At 43.8% G+C, this 22,632-nt stretch overlaps 1 protein-coding gene across 1 annotated transcript in view; it reads left to right on the forward strand.

Moving 5' to 3' along the window:
- Window positions 1-21,630, forward strand: part of EVA1A (eva-1 homolog A, regulator of programmed cell death) — a 205,021-nt gene extending 183,391 nt beyond the window's left edge. Inside the window, exons 6-8 of the mRNA XM_008490720.2 lie at window positions 9,304-9,468; window positions 13,401-13,574; window positions 20,945-21,630. Of these exons, the coding sequence (XP_008488942.2) occupies window positions 9,304-9,468; window positions 13,401-13,574; window positions 20,945-21,318 (713 nt within the window). The 3' untranslated portion in view covers window positions 21,319-21,630. The remainder of the gene's footprint in view (window positions 1-9,303; window positions 9,469-13,400; window positions 13,575-20,944) is intronic.
- The last annotated feature ends 1,002 nt before the right edge of the window (window positions 21,631-22,632 follow it).

The raw sequence follows: 22,632 nt of genomic DNA on the forward strand, positions 1-22,632 counted from the left end.
GCCTCCTGAGCACCTCTTTCCCTGGCTGTGCTTGTGTTCCTTCCACTGGAATTAAGAGAGGAACTTTTGCCACAAGTTTTACAGAATCAGTCACTGTAACTCAGCTGATTCCTGGAAAATAGGAAGGCTTCAAGCACTTGGGAATGTGTTGGCATCCTGAGCACAGAGACTCTCTTGCCTTGTGGGAATGTGAGCATTTCTTTGCATGAGCATTTCTTTGCATGAGGCCCTGGCCTCCTGATCAGCCACACTTGAACACACAATGCTTACTTCTCCCTCAGCATCCTCCTGGGAGCCTTGTGTGGTGTTACATATTTTCCTGAAAAATAGATAAGATGCTCTAAAGACTTTTTGCCAAGCTCTGTAGACTAAAAAAAGGCAAGGACAGCAGTCCTGTACTATAAAAGTAATTTAAAATAGTGAAGTGTGAAGTAATTTAAAATAGTGAAGTGAATTTAATGCTGTTAAATGTTTGATTAAAATGAATGAATATGATGAGAAAAAAAGGAATTTTGTCAAAATCTGAAATTCAACATTACTCTGCTTTGATCCAAAGTGTCATGGTTATCCTTAGAGCACTGCATATTATAGTTTGTAATAAAAATCTCCTCTGAAACAAACTAGCACCCTCTATAATGTCCAAGAAATCCATATGTGAGTGGGCTGGTTTGCAAAGTACAAGTGCAAGTGTGTGATAGATGGAGTCCAAAGAGGGGAAATGGGAAAGGCTGGAAGAATGAGACTGACTTCCTTATTAAATTAATCTCCTTTTTGTGCCATCCTCTGCATTGGGTCTTCCTCTTCATTGATAAATGGCCAAAGCCTCAGATTCAGACACCTTTGTGTGGTACAAAAAAGAGGAAACCCTAAATTGACTCTTGGACTCTCCTGCTGCAACATTCCTAGTCTGGGACACTGGCAGGTTCTCCCAAGTGCTGTCAGTCTCTGGTTAGTTATTACTTGGGTTTTTTTTTCTGTCTGCCTGCTGCTTTTCCTGGAATCGAGGCTACACTGTTGAGTGGTCAGATTCTGACCATGCTCAGCATGTAAATAATGGGAAGGCTGCTTAATTCAGCAGAGTTTAACTCACTCCACATGTGAGTGCTGAGTCAGATTTCTATTCCTGTAACAAACTTGCTGATAGTAATTGCCCAAGTTTCTAGCAGTACCACCTGGAAGAGTTATTAATGGTTTGAATCAGACCCATCCCAGTTCCCTCAAATTCACTGCTGCTGCTCAAGGGCATAAAGCCACTGTCCTGGTCTCTGGACCTGGTGAAGTTTAGATCCAGCTGGACTGCTAGAGAGGTCCTGCAGCTCCTGCTGGCAGAAGGTCCCATGGGAGGTGTAGCTGAACATGCTGGAATTTGGACAAGCCTCAGCTCGAGCCTCATCCTCCTAAAGATGCATAATCTTGTAAAAATGCAGAACTCTATTGACTTTGGGAGCAGGCAGAAATCTACCAGATGAAAGTAACTCTTCGTATTTGCCGGTATCTCTTACAAGGCTTTCTTTCTTTTGATCCATTTTTCTTTCCAAATAGAACATGTAGGGAGCAGATCGGTGCACGTGATGCTTTCCACTGTGCCCTTGGAGACCAAAAGCCACATCAAGCAGAAGATTTATGAGTTGCTGGCAATAGATGCTTCATATTCTGTTATTACATTTAAGATGATGAAAGAAGAACAACTGACTTCCATGGCTGTAAAAGCAGGAGGAAAACTGCCTGTGGAGAGATCAAGCACATGCAATCATTAGATAGAAATTAAAGTGTTTGTAGCTTCAAATCCTGATTTGAAAAGTTCAAGATAGAAGAAAAATATCTGAGGAAAAGATGTGAAGCAGTTTGTAAGATTTCAACTCAGATACACTCAGGAGAATAAATCCAAAGGTAACATTATGATTCATTAACTATCCCTAATTAGGCTCTTAAATTTAAGTAGACAGAATCTTCCCTGGAGGCTTTTGAAGGCACCCACCTTCCACTGTTGATGATACAGGGAGCTTCGGAACGGAGCTTATTTAAGGAGGACTTCTTCATTAGGTACCTACAGGGCATGCATGGGTTGAGTGCCCAGATTAGGTGATATAGTGTGGTGCAAGGATAAGATTATTCTGTTTTTGGACAGGCAGAAATAGGAGTGAGGAGGACACAGGACAGGAGAAAGCAGCAAGAGGTGTTCAAGAGGGCCTGAGGTGGGTAGGGAGCAATGCTTGTGTCTGTCTCATTTGGAGCTGCACCATCATCACCTTCATCTCCTAAAGCACTTCCCATCACAGAGCCATCTCCCTGTCAGAGATTTCACTGGGGGGACCAGTGAGAAAGAGCTGATTTTTATTTTATTTTTATTGCACGGGCTTTGCTTCTGAACTTGAGAATCTTCCACTTCTGAGATCACTTCTCTGATTGCAGCTCTGTGAGAAAAGGATGAACATCTCCTTTTCTGTGGAGACCAAACAAGATAAAAGGTTGTCTGTGTTATATTTACAGTTTTATTGCACAACCTTGCTGGGGTTAGCTGCTGTCAGAAGATGCAGTAAAGGGCAAAGCATCCGGGCTGCCTCAGGAGTAGTCTTGGCAGAGTCCTCCTGAAGTTTGTATGAGTTGTGTCTGGCATCCCAGCTTATACCATTTCCCACCAGCCCAAAAAGCAGCAGCAGAAAAGACAGATTTCTCCTTCAGGCAGCTTCTGAAGGGAGAGGTAGGGAAGGAGGAGGGCCTTGGTGCAGGCTGTGGGCTTGGGGAAGTGTAGGTGGCTTTGGGAATGAATGAGCTCTTTTCCCAGACAGTCTTACTTGAATTCTGTGTGGTGCTTGGAAGTGGAGCTTCTGCAACTGGCATGAGTCACTTCCTTTTATCGGTGCCTTGGAACCACTGTGCACAGAAAACATGCCTGCAGCAGGCTGAGTAACTCCCTCTTGGGTTTTGCATTCAGTTTCAGGATTGGTGGTGAAAAAATTCCCTTTATAAAACGACTGAAGGAAACAACAAACAGAGGTCTTGACTACTTGTGTTCATTGAGCTTCTGCTGTTTTTGTTTTTTTTTAGAAACAGAGAATCCTTTTGGTTGGAAAAGACCTTTAAGATCATCGAGTCCAACTTTTAGCCCAGCATTGTCAAGTCCACCAGTAAAACACATCCTCAAGTACTGTTCTTACATGTCTTTAAAATACCTCCAAGATTTGTGAGAATAAAGATTTTGCATGGTAGCCTGTTGATTAAGTCCCAGCTTGCAGACTGATTTTCTCTTCCCCAAAGTCCCTTCACATCTCCTGCTGATTCCTGGGCCACTTTATGCTTCTGGTGTAAACTGCAATATGCAATGTCCCAAGACATGGGATTTGTGTGTAGTGACTTTTACACGGAAATGCCCAAGCCATGTAGCTGATCATGGAGACATTTGAGAGCTGCAGAATCTGATGGTCACCTGTCAAGTGATTACACCTCTATCTGACTGAAGAAGCTCAAATGAGGGAGGAATTCCTGGTGGCAGGGCAGGAACTGAGGGTTGGCTTTGGATGTCTGATCATGAGAAGAGGCAAAACCTCTTGCTGTGTGATGCAAACAGGGCTTTAGTCATTTGAAAGGTGCACATCCAGCATTGAGCTAGATGGGGGGACAAGCAGATGAAAAAGGCTTCAGCTTGCTCCTCAGCCATGTGTGAGACCCTTGGGAAAAAGCCAAACAGGTAGGCTGAGCTTCTATTTGCTTTTAAAAATAAAATTAGCATCTTCCACCCCCATGTTTCTAGCCACACAGTGGTGTTACTGTTGCCACCAGGTGTAGAGTCTTCTTGCCTATGTGACTTTCTCTTCTTGCTCTGTGATTATTTTATGGTATTATGTCATCTGACACAGCCAAAATTAATTATTTTGATAGATGTTGATGACAGATAAGTAAATTTAGTTTTTACACCACATTAACCACTTTAATTCTGCAATCTGAGAAGCATATACAGTACATATGTGCTAAGGATTTGCTTTCTTGTAATCATTCAGAAACAGGAGTGATCCCATTTCTGGATGGATGCTGTGAATTTTCAAGTCTCAAACAAAGATCCTTCAGAGCTGCTGCCTCTAAAACCTGCAGTAGTTTATATTGGGTGTTTATTCTCAGGAGGATTTTTTTGTTTGTTTAAAAAGCACTTTGAGCATCAGCAGTTCCTGGCCCCAACCTGCCCAGATAAAAGGCTGGGTTGTAATTTTCAACAGTAAGGGAGTGATGTTTTCTTCAAATTGTTACTCTGCTTCCAGCATTCACAGGAGGTTCTGCTGAAGGTCTGCAAGTCTGCTTTGATCCCACTGAGCTTTCAGAGAAAACTTTATGGGCTGGAATTGCACAGGGGGATACACAACAAGGGGCTGGAGAATGACAGACCCCCTGGCTGTGCGTTTTTCAAACTCAGCTTTCATTGATCTCCCCTCCAGCTGACTGATTTGTCTATAGAGTGAAGGAGATCAGAGGATGACTGGGCCCTGGGAGAGGAAATCTTCAAGGGTGTTTAGGACTGAGCAAGCACTAGGAAGCACCAAATGATCAAATCTGCAAAGAGAAGGGATGGTTTGAGTGCAAGGTGGAAATATAGGGAGCCTGAGTTTGTTTCCTTGCTTTGGCACAGAGTCCCTCTGTGAGACTGGACAAGCTGTTTGGATATTTAAACACTTTCAAACCTCTGCCCCTGAGACAATTCCCCATCTGTAGAATCTGGGGGCTATAGCAGTCAAATGTTTTGATTAGAGGAATATTATATGTGCTTAAATTGAAACACTCACCAGCATATTAGAAAAGATTTCCTCAGAAAGGGTGATATTCCTCTGCAAAATAATCTCTTCTGGCAATTGGCTGAGCCTACAGGACCAGAGTGCTTAAAACTAGATGGATCAGAATAGTAGAAAACACAGCAAATGATTTCGATGAATAGGGGCAAGGTATCAGCTGGCCTTTTCTGTCTCTTAGCACTGTAATTCAGAATTTTGCTGCTTGTAGGCACAGTAACTTTTTCTTTTCATCAGCCCTCAGTTTTCTGGCCACACAAGAGGGTGCTTGTGTGAAAATCCCCGCAGAAGGAGTCTCCCCCAAGTACAAACAAGGACACTGTCAGCAGCACCAGCATGCGCCTTTTCACACTGTCCTGCTGATGGCTTGTACCAGAACCTGAGGGGTCTGTTCTGCCAGGGAGAACACACTCCAGCTTTGATTTTCCTTTGCTCCCATTCCCACAGGGGGGAAGCTGGCAGGGATACCATTAATTCCTTGCAAATGGGTAATGAAGGTCTTGTGTTGGGAACTGGTATAAATTATTGCCAGCACGTTGGTGATTCAGATGAGCAGTGGGAGCTGGCAGCTGGGACTGCTTGTAGACACAGAGGGGTTACATAAAGACTTGAAAGCTTGTGATGGCAGAGAGAACCTGCTGATCCAAGAGCTCCCTTGTGAGTTTATAACCTAGAACTGCCTTCTGCAGGCACCTCTACCATGTCACAGCTTGGTGATACTTTGCTCTCCAGATGGAGTCTTGGCTCATGTGGAGTTCTGGGGGCGATGCCCAAGCTAAACCCTGGAGTGGGTAGATGGGCATGGTTGGGAGTCCTGAAAGTTACACCTCAGTTTGCTCTGCTTGGCTGCCCAGTCCATGTTACCAGAGAATTTAATCAATGGAATATTTACTCACATCTCAATGCTGACTGTGCTACCCTTTGAGAGGCCAAAGGCCCCCAGAAGTCTCAAAGCAACTCATCTCCTCTCTCCCAGATGATCCCAGCTCATTCAACATATGCATTTTAGGGTGCAGGGCTCCTGACTATAAGCTGTGTTAAGGCTTTTATTGAAGGTCTTATTTCTTTCCCCCTTGTCTACATGTATCATAGAATCACAGAATGGTTTGGTTTGAAAGGAATCTTAAAGATCATCTAGTTCCAGTCCGCTGCTATAGGCAGAGACACCTCCCATAGACCAGGTTACTCAAAGCCCTATCCAACCAGGCCTTGAACACTTTCAGGGATGAGGCAGCCACAACTTCCCTGGGCAGATACATCACTTCATCTGCTGACTGAGTTGCTTTAACTTCTCCTCTTGATAGAATGGAGCAGGCCAAGTGCCAGCCCTTCCCTGCCAGGATTTCTGTGCTCAATGCTGAGATAAGACTAAAATCCCAGGTACATTTTTTCTGATGGCTTTAATTATAAATAACCTTTCTTGAAATCTTGCTTCAGTTCATCCCATACTTTGTGTCAGATGCACTCCTCTCCAGAGAATTTAAGGAAGGTATTTCAAAGGAACCATATGTTTAATCTTTCTTGTGGAGTTGGCTGCTCCACAGGAGCTAACTGGAAATTGTGAGGTGTTCTGAATCTGAGAAAACCTTTCCATTTTACTGTCTTTCTAAATCAAGCTATCTAAGCTGTGTATTGGTTTAGCATCATATAAACTAGGAAAAGAATAGAACTGCTGCATGCTGTCACTCTACTTACTCTTTGTAAAAGATAAGCTCTTCCTGGCAAAATGTCCTCAAGATGTTTATGGAGTCCAGAGAGAATAATGATCCCTTGAAATGGAAAAGCACTAGAGGTTTGTGTGCTCTAGAAATCCTGTGTTGCTCTAAGTTCCTTCCAGAGCTTTGAAGGGGTTTAATTGCTGAAATAAAGACAAGGACCTCTTAGGATTTTTTAAAGAACTAAAGTGCACTCCAATTGGAGATGTGGAGCACATGCCTGCTTTTGGGAATCTCTCTTTATAACCACCTGCATTTTTAGGCACCAAATGCCTACTTGGTAGTCATCTTATTTCCTCAGCTATCCCAAAAGGATAACAGCACTATCCTCCTCAGAAAGGGGCTGTGACAGGCTCAGTGAATGCTTCCCTCTAAAGAATTCTCCATTCCTACTCTTCCTTGCGATGCTGTTGACTGATTTAGTGATGTTTTGCTTTACCCTGACTCCTCTCCTGGTCCTGTAGGTAGCATTCATGGTGGTGGTGGAACACACGCTGAGGTTGGAAAGCCATAGCTCTATTCCCTGTGTGTGCTTAGGAAAATATGATGTTTTTTCCCCTCATTTGACTCAAATGTTTAGGCAGCTGGTGGTGTCACCTTTTCAATGAAAGATGCAGGTCCACCCAGTCTGTGTTCTGCTCCAGAGATGCCCATGAATGCTTGGAGGTAAAAGGATATGCTTGTGAAAAACAGTCTGAAATAGGAAAGAAAAGCCCCAATCTAGGATGCAGATAAAAAGTGTATAAGGGAAAATTAACTCATGTCTTTTAAATATCTTTCAGACGTAAATATCTCGGCCTGAGATGCAGCAGAAATGGTTTTTATTTTCTGAGGGTGCTGAGCCCTGTGCCTACTGAATATGGGGTCCCTCTGCAATTCTCCCTGACTGTGTGGTTTAGTGGAATATCTGTTCTGCCCATCTCCTCCCCAGACTTTCTGGCATTCCTTTGGCAGAGGTGTCCCCCCTCATTTCTATCTAGTTCCTAATAGGGGATGTGTTTCCTAATAGGGGATGTGTTTCTTTTGCTGCCTTCCCATCAGAGGACATTTGCCAGTTCAGGTTTCACTAGAAACTGCTGTGCCAGCTCTTTGCTATTCAGAAGCTGTGGGGTTTTTGTGTCTGTTTCCTGACCTAGCATTACTCTACAAATAATGCCAGAACTTCAGTGCTGATACCTTGGCAGCCTAATATAGGAGGTCAGTCAGTAAATATAGTTACAATTTTCTTTGCTGCAGCAAAGACAGTGAGTGGAACACAAGGTAAACAAGGTGGTTGGATCACTTCCCCCACCAGTAATATTTGTAGTTATGCAGGCAAATTTAATGGGCATGATTAAATCTCCTGCTCCAGCTTGGCAGCTGCTTAGCTGCAGGGGGCAGGCAGGAATTTCCTTTCTCTTCCAGGGCTGCACTCTTTCCAAGTTCTCCTTCATGCTTGTGCCAAGGATTTCAAAGTGCTTTGCATTTTTAATTACGCTTCTTTGTGCCCCTGTGAAGACTGGAGATGGGAGATAGTAGGATCAGCAGTGGAGCAGTGGGGAAACTGAGGCAGGAGGAGGCAAAGACTGGAGAACGGAGACCTGAGCATCCAGAGAGGTTCTCCTGAGGTTTCTGTGGGTCTAATGAACTTGTGTCTAATTCTTGGCAGTCAGTGTCTTTAACACATGAAAGTCTTGGTTGTCTGCAGGGACAAAATGGTGCTTTCATGTATATGTTAGCTATGTTATATCTTTCTTCTCTGGAAATATTAATTTCTTTGTCTTTCCTCACTCTGTTCCTCTCCTTTCTGAGATGGACAGTCTGTTTATGTGTTTTTTCTCTTTGTACGGAAAAGCAGTTTCCTCCAAAATTACCTAAGGCTGAGGCTGAGAACTGGTTTGTCTCCATAAATGTCAGTCTGCTTGGTCCCTACAAAATTAATTAGAGAATTACTGTGGGGATTCACTTCCAGTGGGTTTACAGTGAAGTAGCTACATGGACTTTGATTCCTTTACCTGGATGTATGGCTGAAGAGCTGGCCTTGCAGCATCAAGGAAGAAAAATTCAGGCATGCTTTGGTCTAAAGAAGAGCCCATAGATGTCCTGGCAGAACTGTCACTTGTTAACCTACCTCTCCTATTCACTGCCAATGCAATGGAGAGCAGTGGGGATTAGCTGAGTCTTCACTGCCTTTGCCAGGATGGTGGGAATGGAAAATGGATCTCTCCCAGCCCAACTGAGAATCTGTATTTTAGATCTCACTGGGGGAGGAGGGTTTCTTACAGGTGGGTTTTCTTACTCATAGCTTTATGGTTTCACACAAACAGCATCCTCCAGAAGCTCATTTTATAAGATCATAATGGGCAGAAACTTCTCATGGGCAGTCCTGAGCCAGCAGCTCGTTGGCTTGAGAGAGGCAGAGATTCAGACATACCTGATATGGGGCATCCTTTCCCACCCACCGGCCTGGTAAGAGCAGAGGTGTGTAGCTGAAGCTTAGGGCTGAGGCTAAAGCCTGATTTACTGGGCATTGCAATTTCTAATCTGGTGTCTAAATAAACTGCCTGAATCTGACCCTTGATGTAGTGTCAAAGCTTAACTGTAAATAAACAACATCTTAATCTTTTTATGGTTTCCAGCATTCTCTCATTCACTGGCTATCCCTGTCCTGGCATTTGGAGAGTGTCCATCCCAGCAATGAAATGGGGGTCTCTGCACTGCAGATGCTGTGATTCAGTATCAGCTGAGCCCAGGGTGTAACGTGGTAATTCTCCTTCGGAACAGCTGGAACACTTCACTCTGACAACTCTGCTCTTCTCACTCCTCTCTTTCAGTTCCCAGGAAACTTCTGCATGAAACACAGCCAAGACCAACCAGCTACCAAGGATTTCAGAAGCCACACTTTCCTCTGCAGCCAAGAGTGTTTGATCCCAATGTGATAGGGGACGGCGTCTTCCATTCTGATGTCTTCCCTTCCAACATAGGCCGTGCTCTCCCAGGTAGCTATGACTTTTGCAATTTTGGTCTGAGTGTATTGTGGTAACTGCTCCCTGCTATCTTTCTTTTTCTGGCTTTCCATGTTACTCCCCAACTCCATCCGTGCCACAGTCAGAAGGAGAAGCTTCAAACTGTGGCCAGTGATGGACTAAAGTGAACAGTGAGACTCATGCTGGCTCTCCTGACATGGCCATGAGTGTCAAAGCTCGTCACAAAAATACTCTGTAGACCTTTCTAATACAGTGGCAAATTAAAAAAACAGGACTGAGACAGCAGATCTGCCTTGCAGGAGACAGAGAAGTTCCCAGCTGAGCTTTGAACTCCGATGCTATTTGCATAAAATGCCAAGTGAAGAGATATGAATGGAGTAAAATCTTAGCTATTTGTAGAGATAGGTGAGGAGGAGGAAGGAATTGTACCTGGATAAAGGAAAAGCACAGCTGATCATGTATTGGGTTAGTGGGTGGCTTTTCATCACACACAGGAGATGGGGTGTGACATTAGTTCTGAAATTCCTAATCTGCCCCTAGAGATTCAGCTCTGGGGTGGGTATGGACAGATCTCCCTTGTCTCTGTCTACAGTCTTGGCAAAGCTAATCCACACCTTAGATAATTAATTCACTGATAATTAAAGAGCTGACAATAATGGATTTGTCAGTTTGGAGGCCCTACTGAAAAAATGGCAAGGAAAATAATTTTGGGTCAACCCAAAATAAATTTTGTGATCCTGATGATGTTTTTAAGGGAGAAAAGCCCCACTCATTTTCACTCATCTAAATGTTTCACTTCTACAAATGACACGTTTTTTGTTTAGTTTTCACATTGTTTATTCCTTCATTTTCAAAACCCACACTGCACTTCAAAGACAAATGTAATTTTGAAGTTAAAGCTCAAAGAATGTTTCAAAAATAGAAAAAGGAAAATTTTGGACCTTTATATAATCCTCCTTTTCATTTCTTATATTAAAACTATTGCTCAAGCCAGCCTGGCATCATGAGTAACCCCTCCTTATGCTTCAGCTGTCTTGTTGGACAAATTTATTGCTAGCAAAATTTCCCCTGACCATGGTGTAAAGTCACAGGGAAAGCACTCAAATGACTGGGAACAGCTAAGAAAGTGTGATGAAGTGAAAACCAGCAGTACATGAGCTGATTTGGTATAGACAAGGTCCTCAAAGCTAGGAAGGAGGAAAGGGGATGTCTTTTAGTATGATGCTGGAATGAATGACAGACCCAGGAACCACACAGGGTAGCAACACACGGCCCTTGTGAAATTGTGTTTGTTTTTTCCCTCCTGCATAACTCCAGTCATTTTCTGTTTTTCCTGTCTGTGCTTGTACAGTTCTGCAGATGACAAAACCAGTTCTGTGGTTTTGTGGTGCTCTTCCCCCAAAGTACAGTGTATACAGAAGAGTATTCATTTAAAAACTTGTTTGATAGCATCTGTTCTTTGGACAAGTCAGAAGTTAAAAAAAAAAAAAAAGAAAGATTATTTTTAAATCTCACATGAGAGGAGTTTTGCCTTCCTCTCTCTCCTAAACACACCATCATTGCACCTAATGGTTTACAAGAGATACCTGATATTCCACAGCAGTGTTGTCCCCCTGAGCCATTCCTCCTTGATCTAGAATGTGCATTGGGAAGACCCCACTATAATATAATTTAAACCTCGAATCTTTTGAGATGCCATGAATGTATTGACAGTGAGGGGAAGGTGGGTTGTCACTAATCCAGAACTGGAAATGTCAGAGAGCAAGGCACAGAGGCCCTGGGTTGACATCCTGCCAGCTCTGTGCAGCTGCAGTCCAACCACATTAACTGGACTTGAATGAGGAGTTGCAGAAAAGGCTCAAAGACATAGCAGGAACCTGGAGCCACCTAACTCAGCAATCCTATTTTTGATGAGATATATAGCAATGAAATAGATGAGATTATGTTCTGGTGGTGCCCTTGCTTTTCATTGATGCAAAGAGATTTTAGATTAACAAGTTCAGAGCCATACTCAGTATTGTGGGTATCTCAGGCAGGACTCAGTTACCCCCCCATATAAATGTGTCATTTGAGATGTTCACCTGGCTTCTAGATGCTGCCCTAAAAGGGTGAGAGTTTCCCCTACATCCATTCTCAGACCTGCCATCTCTCTGTGGACGTCCTCCTGACTCCAGGCTTAGATGTCTGTGTATGAGCAGATATATCAAGATTTAAGTGTTTGCTATGGGGAGAGCTGAATGACTCTAGGATCTGTCAGCTGATAGCAGGATTCAGTTGGCTCAGTTTAGATGCATAGTACTACTTGGGATACTCTGAAGTATCCAGTTTTTAAGTTCAGTTTTTAAAAATGAATAATTTTTCCTTTTCCACTGCCTTCTTTGCAGTGAGAGTGGCAGAGAAAAATCCAGCCACTTGTACAGACAGATTTACCAAACAGGGAGAATAAAGGAAAGTTTAGAGGGTCTGTTGGTGCCTACATTTAAAATGAAAGATTTTCCAAGGCTTTGATGTTAATTTCTGCTGAATGTGCCCCAGCCCCTCTGTGCCCCCATGCTTCCATTTGCACAATAGATCTTTAGTGATCTCCATTCTCCTCAAGCAAGAGGTTCTGGGGATATTTTTGACTTTTAGATCTGCCACTCAGGCACCCGTATATGAAACCTTGGCTTCAGGGCCAGTCATTAACACCTTAGTAGCTTGTAAAGTGGCTTTCCCAACACCATGTAGCTGTTCAGTGGCAGAGATACAACCCTGGGGCTCATCCCTTCCAGCAAGGCCAGGACATCCATCCCCAATGCTTCTCCTCCCAGGCAGAAGAGGATTTGGCATCACTGCCTGCACCTTCAGTCCCTCTCCATCCAGTATTACCTGTTCTCTTTGACACCCCTCAGTTTCTGTTATTGCTTCCCCGGGCTGAGCCTCTTGGCATGCACAGGGGGAAGCTGAACACCATATCTCAGGCTACTGGGTTTGGAGGGAGAGATCAGGTAGCTTGGGAACATGGATCAGCTCATGTTGTGGCTGCTGTAAGGGTGCCCTTGCTTGCTGGTGGCATTGCTGGAGAGGGACCTAGCAGCTTCCTGAATTTTTTTCCTGCGGATCAGTGGAAGCCAGCTGCAAGGCTGTGATTTTATGGTGTGTTTCTTGCTTGAAGCAGACACCCAGGGATAGGAGCCTGAAAAACTGTGATATCTACCGTTAAATAATCATGTGGATGATGGAGCTGGTTCCTGGGCAGTGACTTTTTGGAGTGTTAAGAAACAGTGTCCTGTGCCTGGTGGGGGTGTCTGCGGGCAGATCAAGGTGCAGGGAGCACTCAGCTGCAAACTGATAAGGTCTGAAAGGGTCTCTTTGAGCCTCCTGGAATTAGCTGACTCCTTAGCTCCAGTCTTCAACAAATAAAATAAAATCATTAACCCATGCTCACTCACCTCTCCAAAGGGGAAATAGTGTCTGGGTGAAACACAATACGAGCAGGCTTCTGAAGGAAGTAATAAACTCATGGCTGCCCTTCCCCTAGAAGGCTGGAGAGAAAGCAGGTCTGTTTGCCAGGTGTGGATGGATCCCTACACCAGCAGAGGGTTGCTCGCTCTGCCTGTATTTTCCATTCCTTATTACAAGCTTAGCTGAGCCTACAGTTGATAAAGGCTCCTTTGATTTACATAAGAGAAGAGAAACCTGATGATATATTTGCTGTAGCCTAGGTGGGTGTGTCTAAGTGGTGACATGAAAGAGCAGGAAACAGGGGAGAGAAGATGCTGCCTGGATACACACAAGGTGTATGCTCAGCTGAAGCTACCTCATAAGGTTTAGTGGCCCCAGAAAAGGTGGAAATGACTTTCTGTTGAGCAGCTTCACCTGAATGCAGATGCTGACCTGGTAGGGATAGGGCAAAGTAGGGCTGGGACACATGCCTCGTTCTTCATTGCCTTTTTGTTTCAAAGCAGAGAAGAAGAAAGGGAGATCAGCCACCTTCTACCCCCTGGACAACACCCCATTCCTGCTCCCTGTGGATGAGACACAACCACCAGTGTTCAACAGCAGCATGGAGCCTGTGGGTGTTAGCACAGAGATGGCTCTGCTCAGCAACATCCTAGCAGCGTATGCCTTTGTCACAGGTAGGTCTTCTGGCTGCCATCTCTCTGAGCTCTTACAAACTCATTGTAGACCCTCAATTGAGCCTACATTTCACAGACACCGAGGGCTAAATCTGCCTCTTTGAACTGTTTATGTTTTTCCTTCATCCCTCAGCAAATTCTCCCTTGGAAGACCTGACCAGGGCAGCTCTAGCAGACAGTATATAACAAGGTTTATTGTGCTCTGCTTTCCCCTGGATTTACTCTCATCTGAAGTTAAATACAATCTAATCTTACATGTGGTATTATTCCTAATGCTCCATTTTCCTGGAGATCAAAGCCTGGCTTATTAGGGAGGCAAGTTTGTTGTCCTGTAATTTGGAAAACAAACAGCACTCAGATCATTGCCCTGCTTAGCAGAATTTGGCTTATCTTCAGTAGAAGTGTGAAGATGAGGTAACTTGAGAATCTGCTTAATTGCATATTTAAATCCAGGTTAGAGTAACATTTCCTTGGATCACAGTTTATCTTTCACCCACGTGTATCTTTCAAGTAGCACGGGAGCAGTCTTCTAATAAGATTCACTTTAAAAGCTGAAATAAAGATTGTGTGCCCTGATGACTGCTTGGGTTCAATACCACTCACAGCAAAAGTTACAGCAGAGTCAGGTGATACAGAGCAAATGTTTCCCATCCCACAACTGCATGAGGTACCTTGTCAGCAGGAGGGATTGCTTACAGAACTACCTGTAAGGAAACAACCCAAAATAAAGGACGAACATTGGCTGAATAGCATCAGATACACTAATTTGGCATATTTTAGGCCAGTCTTGGCTGCTTTCCCCAAGAGGGCCCCTGATTTCTGTGTAACCAGCCTCCTGGGGCAGGACATGATATTTGTGGTCACATTTTCTTATGGGATAGCAGAATGTTCTTAATTTTTAAAATGAATATATTTAAGCTTATTGCCTTGCAATGCTTATAACCAAGCAATATAACCTTGCTAATTAATATTAATTTGCTACTCTTTAACTATGTGCTGTTAATAATCCTGTGTACTGGGGCCAGTCTGCTTACACCACTGATGCAGTTATGCTTCTCTGTACCACTGAGGTCTATATGACCACAAGTCCAATATCTGTGAGCTGTTTTTTCATCTCTGTGTGCCATTCAGTCTTTCTAAATCATTAACTATGAATTATTAACTATGAACATACATATTAATGTATTCTTGGTGTCATGCACTTGCTCTTGCTGGGATACCACCATGATGCTGCAGATAAGCATTTGGATCTGAAACAATTAATCTGGGCTTTGCATTTTGGCATCACTGGATACAAGAGCAGGAGTGGTTCTGCACATTCAGTGGAGGGTCCTTCTTAAAGATCCATGAATAGTGAATCCAAATGTTTTCCCCTTCTACACATCTGATGGTGGCATCAGGATCCATCTTTTCATGACTCTTTTGAGAAGCAGGCTGCTTAAGTGGAGTCAGTAAGTGCTCTTCACAAAAGATAGCTGAGTAGGACATTTTTTCTTGCATGGGCTTCTCTAAGGAAAGATCACAAAAAGCTAATTTCAAAGGAGTCTTTTCCCCTCTCTTACCTAGAGCTGCCATTTTTTTGACATGAAAATGCCTGCATTCCCAACCTTATTATAAAATAAAGTGCTGTTAATATTATTTTCCCCATCTGAGCAGTAATAGGGGGCAGAAGGTTGCAGGGGCAGCTGGGGCTAGGATTCAGGGCTGCTGACTATGCCTCATGGACTTTGCTTCCATTTACCACAGCAAAACTCTTTGACCCTGCAGTTGTTTTGTAGGGCACAAGGCCTCAATTCATCCACTTCACGAGGTGTCAGTCTTGGCAGGAGCCTCTAGGTTTTACTATAGCACAAATAATAAATAAGGAGGGCTTTACCTGTCTTGTTGCTGTGGAATTTGCTTGCAGTCTCATGATGTGGTCTCCTTGCTATGTGTTCACACCCTCTGGATGTCAAATAGGTAAAACAGACCTCACAGTTTTAGTTTCTAGTGATGAGCTCAGGAACTTGTTGCTCATATTTTTTCACTGAACATAACCAGGCTTTCTAGATGACTTTTAGTCTCAATGACAGATATGTTCAGTTTATTATTTTTAAGAAGTAATGAATAGCTGCCCCACGGATTGAAACAGCAGATGCCCTAAACCATCTTTATCTGCTGCATGGAATTTAGCTCTCTGCTTTTAGCAGAGGGGATGGATTTGCCATGATTTATTTTGTTACGCATGAATATGGAGAGGTTTTAGATTATGAGTTCAAAGACAGGCTGTGTAGCAGGGCACAAATATCTGCAAAAAATTAGAGCACTGCAAAACCACCCCCCTTCATTTTGCAGGCTTGGGGCAGCAGAACAGTTGGACATTTTTGAACTCATATGAATTTGGGACCCTGAAGGTGTCTTAAGCCACGGAAGCTGTTGATATCTGCAGTGAAACCATCATAGTAGCTCAGGAGAGCATCAGGTGGCCAGGGAGGGCTGGTTCTGTCTCACACATTTTCCCACTGTTCCTGGCCACAACCTGGAGTGCCAAGGGGAAACAGTAGTGCAAGAACTTCTCTGTTTCATAACATGAAAAACATGCCTAAGGTAAACTCTGCAGTCTGAAAATTCTGTATTCAGGGCTTCCCTGTGCTGTTGAGTTGGCTTAAAAAAGGACTTTGTAAGAAAAAGTTGCCACTAGTCTGAGGAAACATGTATGGATGTTTTATTTTTTGGGACAGAACGTGTTTTATACCCTCAGACCCACTCCAGAAAAAAAAAAAGCTATGAGCACTAGGTATTCCATGGGTAAAATACATGCTTGAAAGCTGTTCACATTAATCTTCACAAAATGATGGGTTTGGTGGGCTGCAGATGAAGAGTCTGCAGTCTTAGTCACTTCCACATGTGGAGACCTGCAGAGCATGGGGGTGAAAAGTGGCAATGTTAGCAAAAGCCTTTGTGCTCATTTCCACCATCTTTTTGACTGATGTTCCCATATAAAAGTTGGGAATGTTCCTATTGAGGAGTGAAAAATCACAGCACAGCAGAACTCAAAGTCTCTTTGCAGGAGTGCTGGTTTCCATCATCACATTTGTTTGCAGCTCTCATCATGGTTAGGAGTACCAAAGCCAGTTTGGGGTTAGTCTTATCCCAGCTTACAGAACCTTGAAAACAAAAGACAGAGTGAGCAATGTCACTGAGGTGTGAATTTATCAGCTGATCAAACGTATTATTTAGAGTTCAGTCCAGCAAAAGTCTCAGGAATATCCTTAATTTTAAAGCTGATTTTCTTTATAGAATTAGGGGTTTAATTACACACAATTTATGCCTGCAAACTTCAGATCTGTTATTTGTCATGGACCTGTTCCAAAACCTTGTCTGAGTGTTTGGGAAGACTTCACCAGTCTCAGTGGCAGCTGGGGCTGTCTTTGCAGTCATAGTCTACCAACAAGACGAGAATCATCCCTTGTGATCATATAAATATTAAACATTTAGACTGTGTCAGAGCAGTTCCAGTGCTTCCCTTTAGATAGAGGATTTATTCCAATTTTGTTGTTGCATTCAGGCTGAAGTAGATGGATGGAAACCTCCACAAATCCCTGTTTTATTCTTCTTCCACAGGCAAAACTTTGCTGCCAAGTTATTAACCAGGGACTTCCAAAAAACAACCCAGGGGAGATCATTCCAACTTGTAGACTGCTTGGCCTGAGCCTTATTAATAAAGGGACTCCTGGAGAGCTTCCTCTGTTCTACCAGGGGATTTTGGCAGCCTGTGGGGTTAACTGTAAATTCCCTAGAAGATATTGCTCCTACTGTTTGTCTGGCCATGCTTGATGCTGAACTTTTTACTGGGGCCCTCTGAAATTTTCCTCCTCACTGAGGTTTATGAATGCATGAAGCCATCCCATGCAGCCAGCAGCATTAATGCCTAGATTGCTTTTTATTTATTGAAACAATTTATTATAATAACAATAACAACCTTGGCCTGGGGCATTTCCTGGGGAATTAATGGCAGTCTGGGCTGATGCTCCCAGCAGATTGTTAGCCCTCAGGAAGCAGGCTTTGTAATTGCTTCTGGTTTGGTTGGAAAAACAAAATAAAATGTGTTTCTAATTTTTGGCCAGTTTGAGTGCCTAGGAAATGGTGGCTTTTCTATAGAGGGCTATAAAGAGCATATATCTTTTGTCTGCATGGATTAAATTCAGTCTTGAATCAATGACATTTTCATCAATGATTTCAGTCCAGATGAGAAATACCAGGAAGGGGAAAGGTAATTCCAGCTAAAGAGATTGACAGCAACTTGATCCTGCTAGCAGTTCGGGAGAAAAACATAGCTCTGAGCTCTTATCCACAGCAATGGAAGTAAAAAGCTACACTGGTCAAAATCCCTGTGTTAAAGGGGATATTTGCACACAGCAATACATATTAAAATTATCTTAACTCCTGCTACTGATGTCCATACTCTTTTAAAGAGCTTTTCCCAGCTATCATGAGGCTTTTGAGGAGCTTCAGTGTTGGAATGGTGAATCTGAGGTGCTTTTGAGTTTTTGGAAGAAGCAGAGCAGCCATTTGCTGAAGATGATGCCCCTTTTTGGTCTTTTCAAGTAGAAAATTCAATGGGGGAAGCTCTCAAAATCACTAGTAAACTGTCTAGCCCCTACATCTAGGCTATTGCTGACTTGGCTTCTTCAACTGAGAAAAAGCAGAGCTTGTGGTTTTTAGCTGAAGTTGCTCTTTCTGCTGTGAAAAAAAAGATGCTGCTGTGTGAGAGAGGATTGCACAGATGATAAATGCCAAGACTGCAGTTGAACGTAGGGTTACAGCTCAGTGAGGAAGTCCAGACAGTGTCTCAGATGTTGACAGAGTAGCTGTAGGAGCTCATAAATGCCACTGGAGCCCAAAGATTCAATTACAGCCATCACACTGCACGAAGGGCTATACGTACAAGCACAAGCAGGGGATGAAAAATCTTTGCTGAAGTAGCAACTGAGGTGCAGCTTGCTCTTGAGCTGAACACAGTAGCATGGTAAAAGGAGTGTGGAGGAGAAAGGAAAATCAAGACATGGACAAAAACAGGGGAAGAGAAACTTCATGTCCCAGCATCCCAGCCTCCAATCTATTTGGTTTTTTTATGGGTTGATTTAAAAAAGTGAGCAGTGGAACTAATGCAACCAAATCAAGCCCATGTGTGTATGCAGAAAGGTACAGAAAAGTGTGCCTGGCATCCTGTCAGCCAGGCAGAGTGAAGGCAGAAAGAGCCAAGCATCTTGCAGGACAAACAGGTCAGTCCTGCTCATGTCTTCTTCCCACTCTCCCACACTCTGGTGTCCTCAGAGCTCTCCTCAGGCCTATTTGCTGGGGCAGCTTTGCAATTACTGTCCTGAGTTATAGTGCACAGGAAAGTTAAAGTGCTGTCTGGTGGTGATTCTACTTTTCTTGAGGTTCTCACATCTCTGAAATTTAGGGCACTTCTTTACTTTTTCACACTGTGCCAGGTAAGCAGCAGCTTTCCTACTGCACGAAGAGGGCTGCAGTCTTCATTTGAGTTCTGCTCCCCCAGTTCAGAGTTGCCACTACCTTAACCACAGCCAGGATTTCACTGAGCCACACTCTTACAAGAGCTGCTGTCACGTCCTTCATGCTTGCTCTGATATCTCCTTTTTTACCTCTGGATTTTTGCTGTCTCATTTTTGACAAAACTTCCTAGCTTAAAACCTCTGGCTTTGGTCTCATTTTCCAACAACTATGACTGCATTTTCTCTCCTCTTTCTGGTGATGTGTTTTTTGGTTTTTTGGTTTTTTTTTGTTTTGTTTGTTTTTGTTTTGTTTTGTTTTGTTTTTGCTTTTCTCTCTCTCTCTTTTTTTTTTTTTTTTAGTCTCTTTTCAGCCTGTTTTAAACCCATGCCATCCACAGCCAGCCTAGCATATTTTATTAGCCAATTTTCAGACCAATATGTCCTATTCCTTCACCTTGGCTTGTCAGTCACCTTTGAGGCTCATTTGAAAGAGAAGTAAAATTCCCAGAAGTGTTTCATCTCTCTTCACTGCTTCACTAGCATCTCCAGGAATTGAATGATGCATTGCCTTTAGCTATGGACAGGGCAGTGTTTGGGCTTTGACTACAGAGCCAGAGAATAACATGGGCTGGAAGGGGCCTCCAGGTGTCACTTGGTCCAAATCCCTGCTCAGAACATGGGTACCTTCAAATCTAGAGCCAGCTTTGAAGTCAGAACAGGGTCTGGTTCTGTTGAGTTTTGAAGATCTCCAAAGAGTTTCCAGTGCATCTTTTGCAAACTTCATTTTAAAGAAATCAGCTGGAGAGGGGAGGCTCTAAAAGCACAGTGGAGAGAAGTGAAAGCTGAATGGAACTTAGAGGTTACAGAGATTTTTCAGGGCTGAATGTCAGGCTCTCAGCTGGTGGGAACTGTGACAGCTCCACCACCAAGTTCAAGGGTATAAGACTCATCTGAGGAGCTGCCTCCATCCTTGAACTCAGGACTCCCAGAACACACAGTGGAGTAGAGCTGGCCTTGACACTTCTTGGTTCTCCTTCACCCTATAAACTGAGATTAATAAGCCCAGAGGAACTGCAGTAACAACATTTATTATAAGTAGTCCCATGAACCAAAAAAATGAACAAACAAAAAAAATTAAATAAAGAAGATGACCTAAAAGGCACTGTGGATCCTTGTTATATCACCACTGAAATGTGGCTGTGCAGGATTCATGGGTGTGTGTTTTAGTGTGCTGACTCCAGCTATGCTCGTGTAGCACAGATAGGCATTTTGGTGGTCTGGGCAGGAAGCCAGCACACTTGCCTTAGATAAGCAAATGAAACCTATGAATGAATAATCCACATTTTTCCATAGCAAGGCTTTCCTGTTTCAGCTGGCCCACAGCACGGAGAGCACAGAGAGCTTTACAGTCATCTTTATTCCCTGTACAACGATAAAGGATGCACCAGAGGTGCCCTTAGCTGGGTGTGCAGCACCTTGGTGACAACCCCTGGGTGCAGCCATGGGAATTAGCATTTAATTCTTTGGGCTGCTCCAAAATTCAGCGAACCTACATTCTGCATGGGGGCAAATGCAAGTTTAAATTCCCCTTCCCTGACTACCCTGTGGAGAGGAGGTAAAGAAGGGCTTGGCAGTAGAAGCAGCCATTAGAAACCTTCTAGAGAGGAGGTAAAGGAGGGATTGGCAGAAGAAGCAGTCATTAGAAGCCTTCTGGAGAGGAGGTATAGGAGGGCCTGGCGAAGAAGCACCCATTAGAAGCCTTGTCCCTCTGGAGATGGTGGCTGGGGTGTGCACAGAGGAGGGGTGGGGCGCGTGTGTGCGCTTTGTTCTTCCAAGGCTCGTTTTCAAGAATCATTTTCTTTCCCATTTCAGAAAACCCTGAGCGGGCTGCCCTGTATTTTGTCTCTGGAGTGTGCATTGGACTCGTCTTGACCCTGGTGGCCTTGGTGCTAAAGGTTTCCTGCAGAACTGACTGCAAACGCTCCCCTAGGAAAAAACCTCCCCGGGAGCGGGAGAGCGACAGCAGCGACAGCAGCGACAGCGACGCTGACTCGGACACCACCTCGGATCTCTCTGCCCGCAGGCACCGCAGGTTCGAGAGGACTCTGAACATGAACGTCTTCACCTCAGCCGAGGAGCTGGAGAGAGCTCAGAGGCTGGAGGAGAGGGAAAGAATCATCCGGGAGATCTGGATGAACGGCCAGCCCGACATCCCCGGCACCCGGAGCCTCAACCGCTACTACTGAGCCCTGGGGAGCCCAACCATCCTGCCCCTCTGCCACCCAAACGTGACAGGGGAGAAGAAGGGAAGGGGTATTAATGGGTCTCTCCCCTTTTCCTTTCGGGCACGCTACCTGGATGGACAGCAGAAAAGCCTTCCCAGTCTCCTTCTCCCTGACATATTGCTCTCAGCCTTCCTGGTGGATGCTTTCTGGTTACAACAGCTTTGTTTCTGAGTAGCAGGCAAGAAGGTGACAATTAGAGTCCTTCCACGTAGGACATGGAGTTTGTCATGCTGCAGTGCCAACGCTCCTGTCTTGGCTGGGGAGAGAAGTAGTCATCCAGGTGTTAATTGGTGTTAATTTGGGATTTTTTGGGTTTCCCCTTTCCTGAGGACTGTGGGAGAGTTGCAAACAAAATGACAAATCTGGAAAGAGGATTTGGGAAGGGGAAGTGCATCCGGACCAATTATCTTGTGACTTGAGAAGCCATGAGATTAACCTAATTAAAACCCAACAGCAAATATGACTTGTTAAGAACTGGGGGATGGGGGGGGGAGGGAGATTCTTCCATTGTGAAATCATCTCGGTGCTTGGATGTTTGCCATAGTGTATTCAGTTATTTATGGCTGTCTTTTCATCTTCCTTTTCAATGGGAACATTTTTATTTTTTTTTACTGACACCTCAGGGATAAAATCCTATGGTTTTTTTGAGTCTGTTCTCCCTGCTGGCCCTTGTCAAACACAACCCAACCCACTTCCAACAGTGAAATTATGGTAATATAAGAGATGTGTCAGTGACTGGTGAGAAGTTAACAACCTCAAAGAGGTTGAAAAGGGTTTTCTTTTTGTTTTGTTTTAAATATATATATATATATTTGAAGATGCTGCACAGGAATGTGCCTTATTCTTTTTTGTTTGTTGTTAAACTACAGTTTTCCTATGGATAGCAATGCACAATGTTTTATATATTTTATTAAAAAAAATAAATAAAAAAGTTCTATGTTTACCAGAGCAAAATGGAGACAGAAGAAGCCACATATGACAACACAGTGGGTAATAAATGCTAAATAAATTCTGGTTTGCTTCAACACATTTGAATTTGCATCCTCACTTTTGGCATAGGTGTTGCTCGAGGGAGATCCTTTGAAGGAGCAGCAAACCTCTGCAGGCAACCAAGGCTGATGTCTTCTGCATGCAGGAACCTGGAGGCACTTTTTCCTTTGGCTTCAGCTCCTCAGTCTCCTTGTCTGCTGCACATGGGCAGGAGCAGGTGGTTCTCAATGTGTCATCATGTTCTCAAAGGGTCATCATAAAGCATATCACATGCACCATGGGAAA

The sequence above is a fragment of the Calypte anna genome, chromosome 3, assembly GCF_003957555.1.
Source record: "Calypte anna isolate BGI_N300 chromosome 3, bCalAnn1_v1.p, whole genome shotgun sequence".
Taxonomy (NCBI): domain Eukaryota; kingdom Metazoa; phylum Chordata; class Aves; order Apodiformes; family Trochilidae; genus Calypte; species Calypte anna.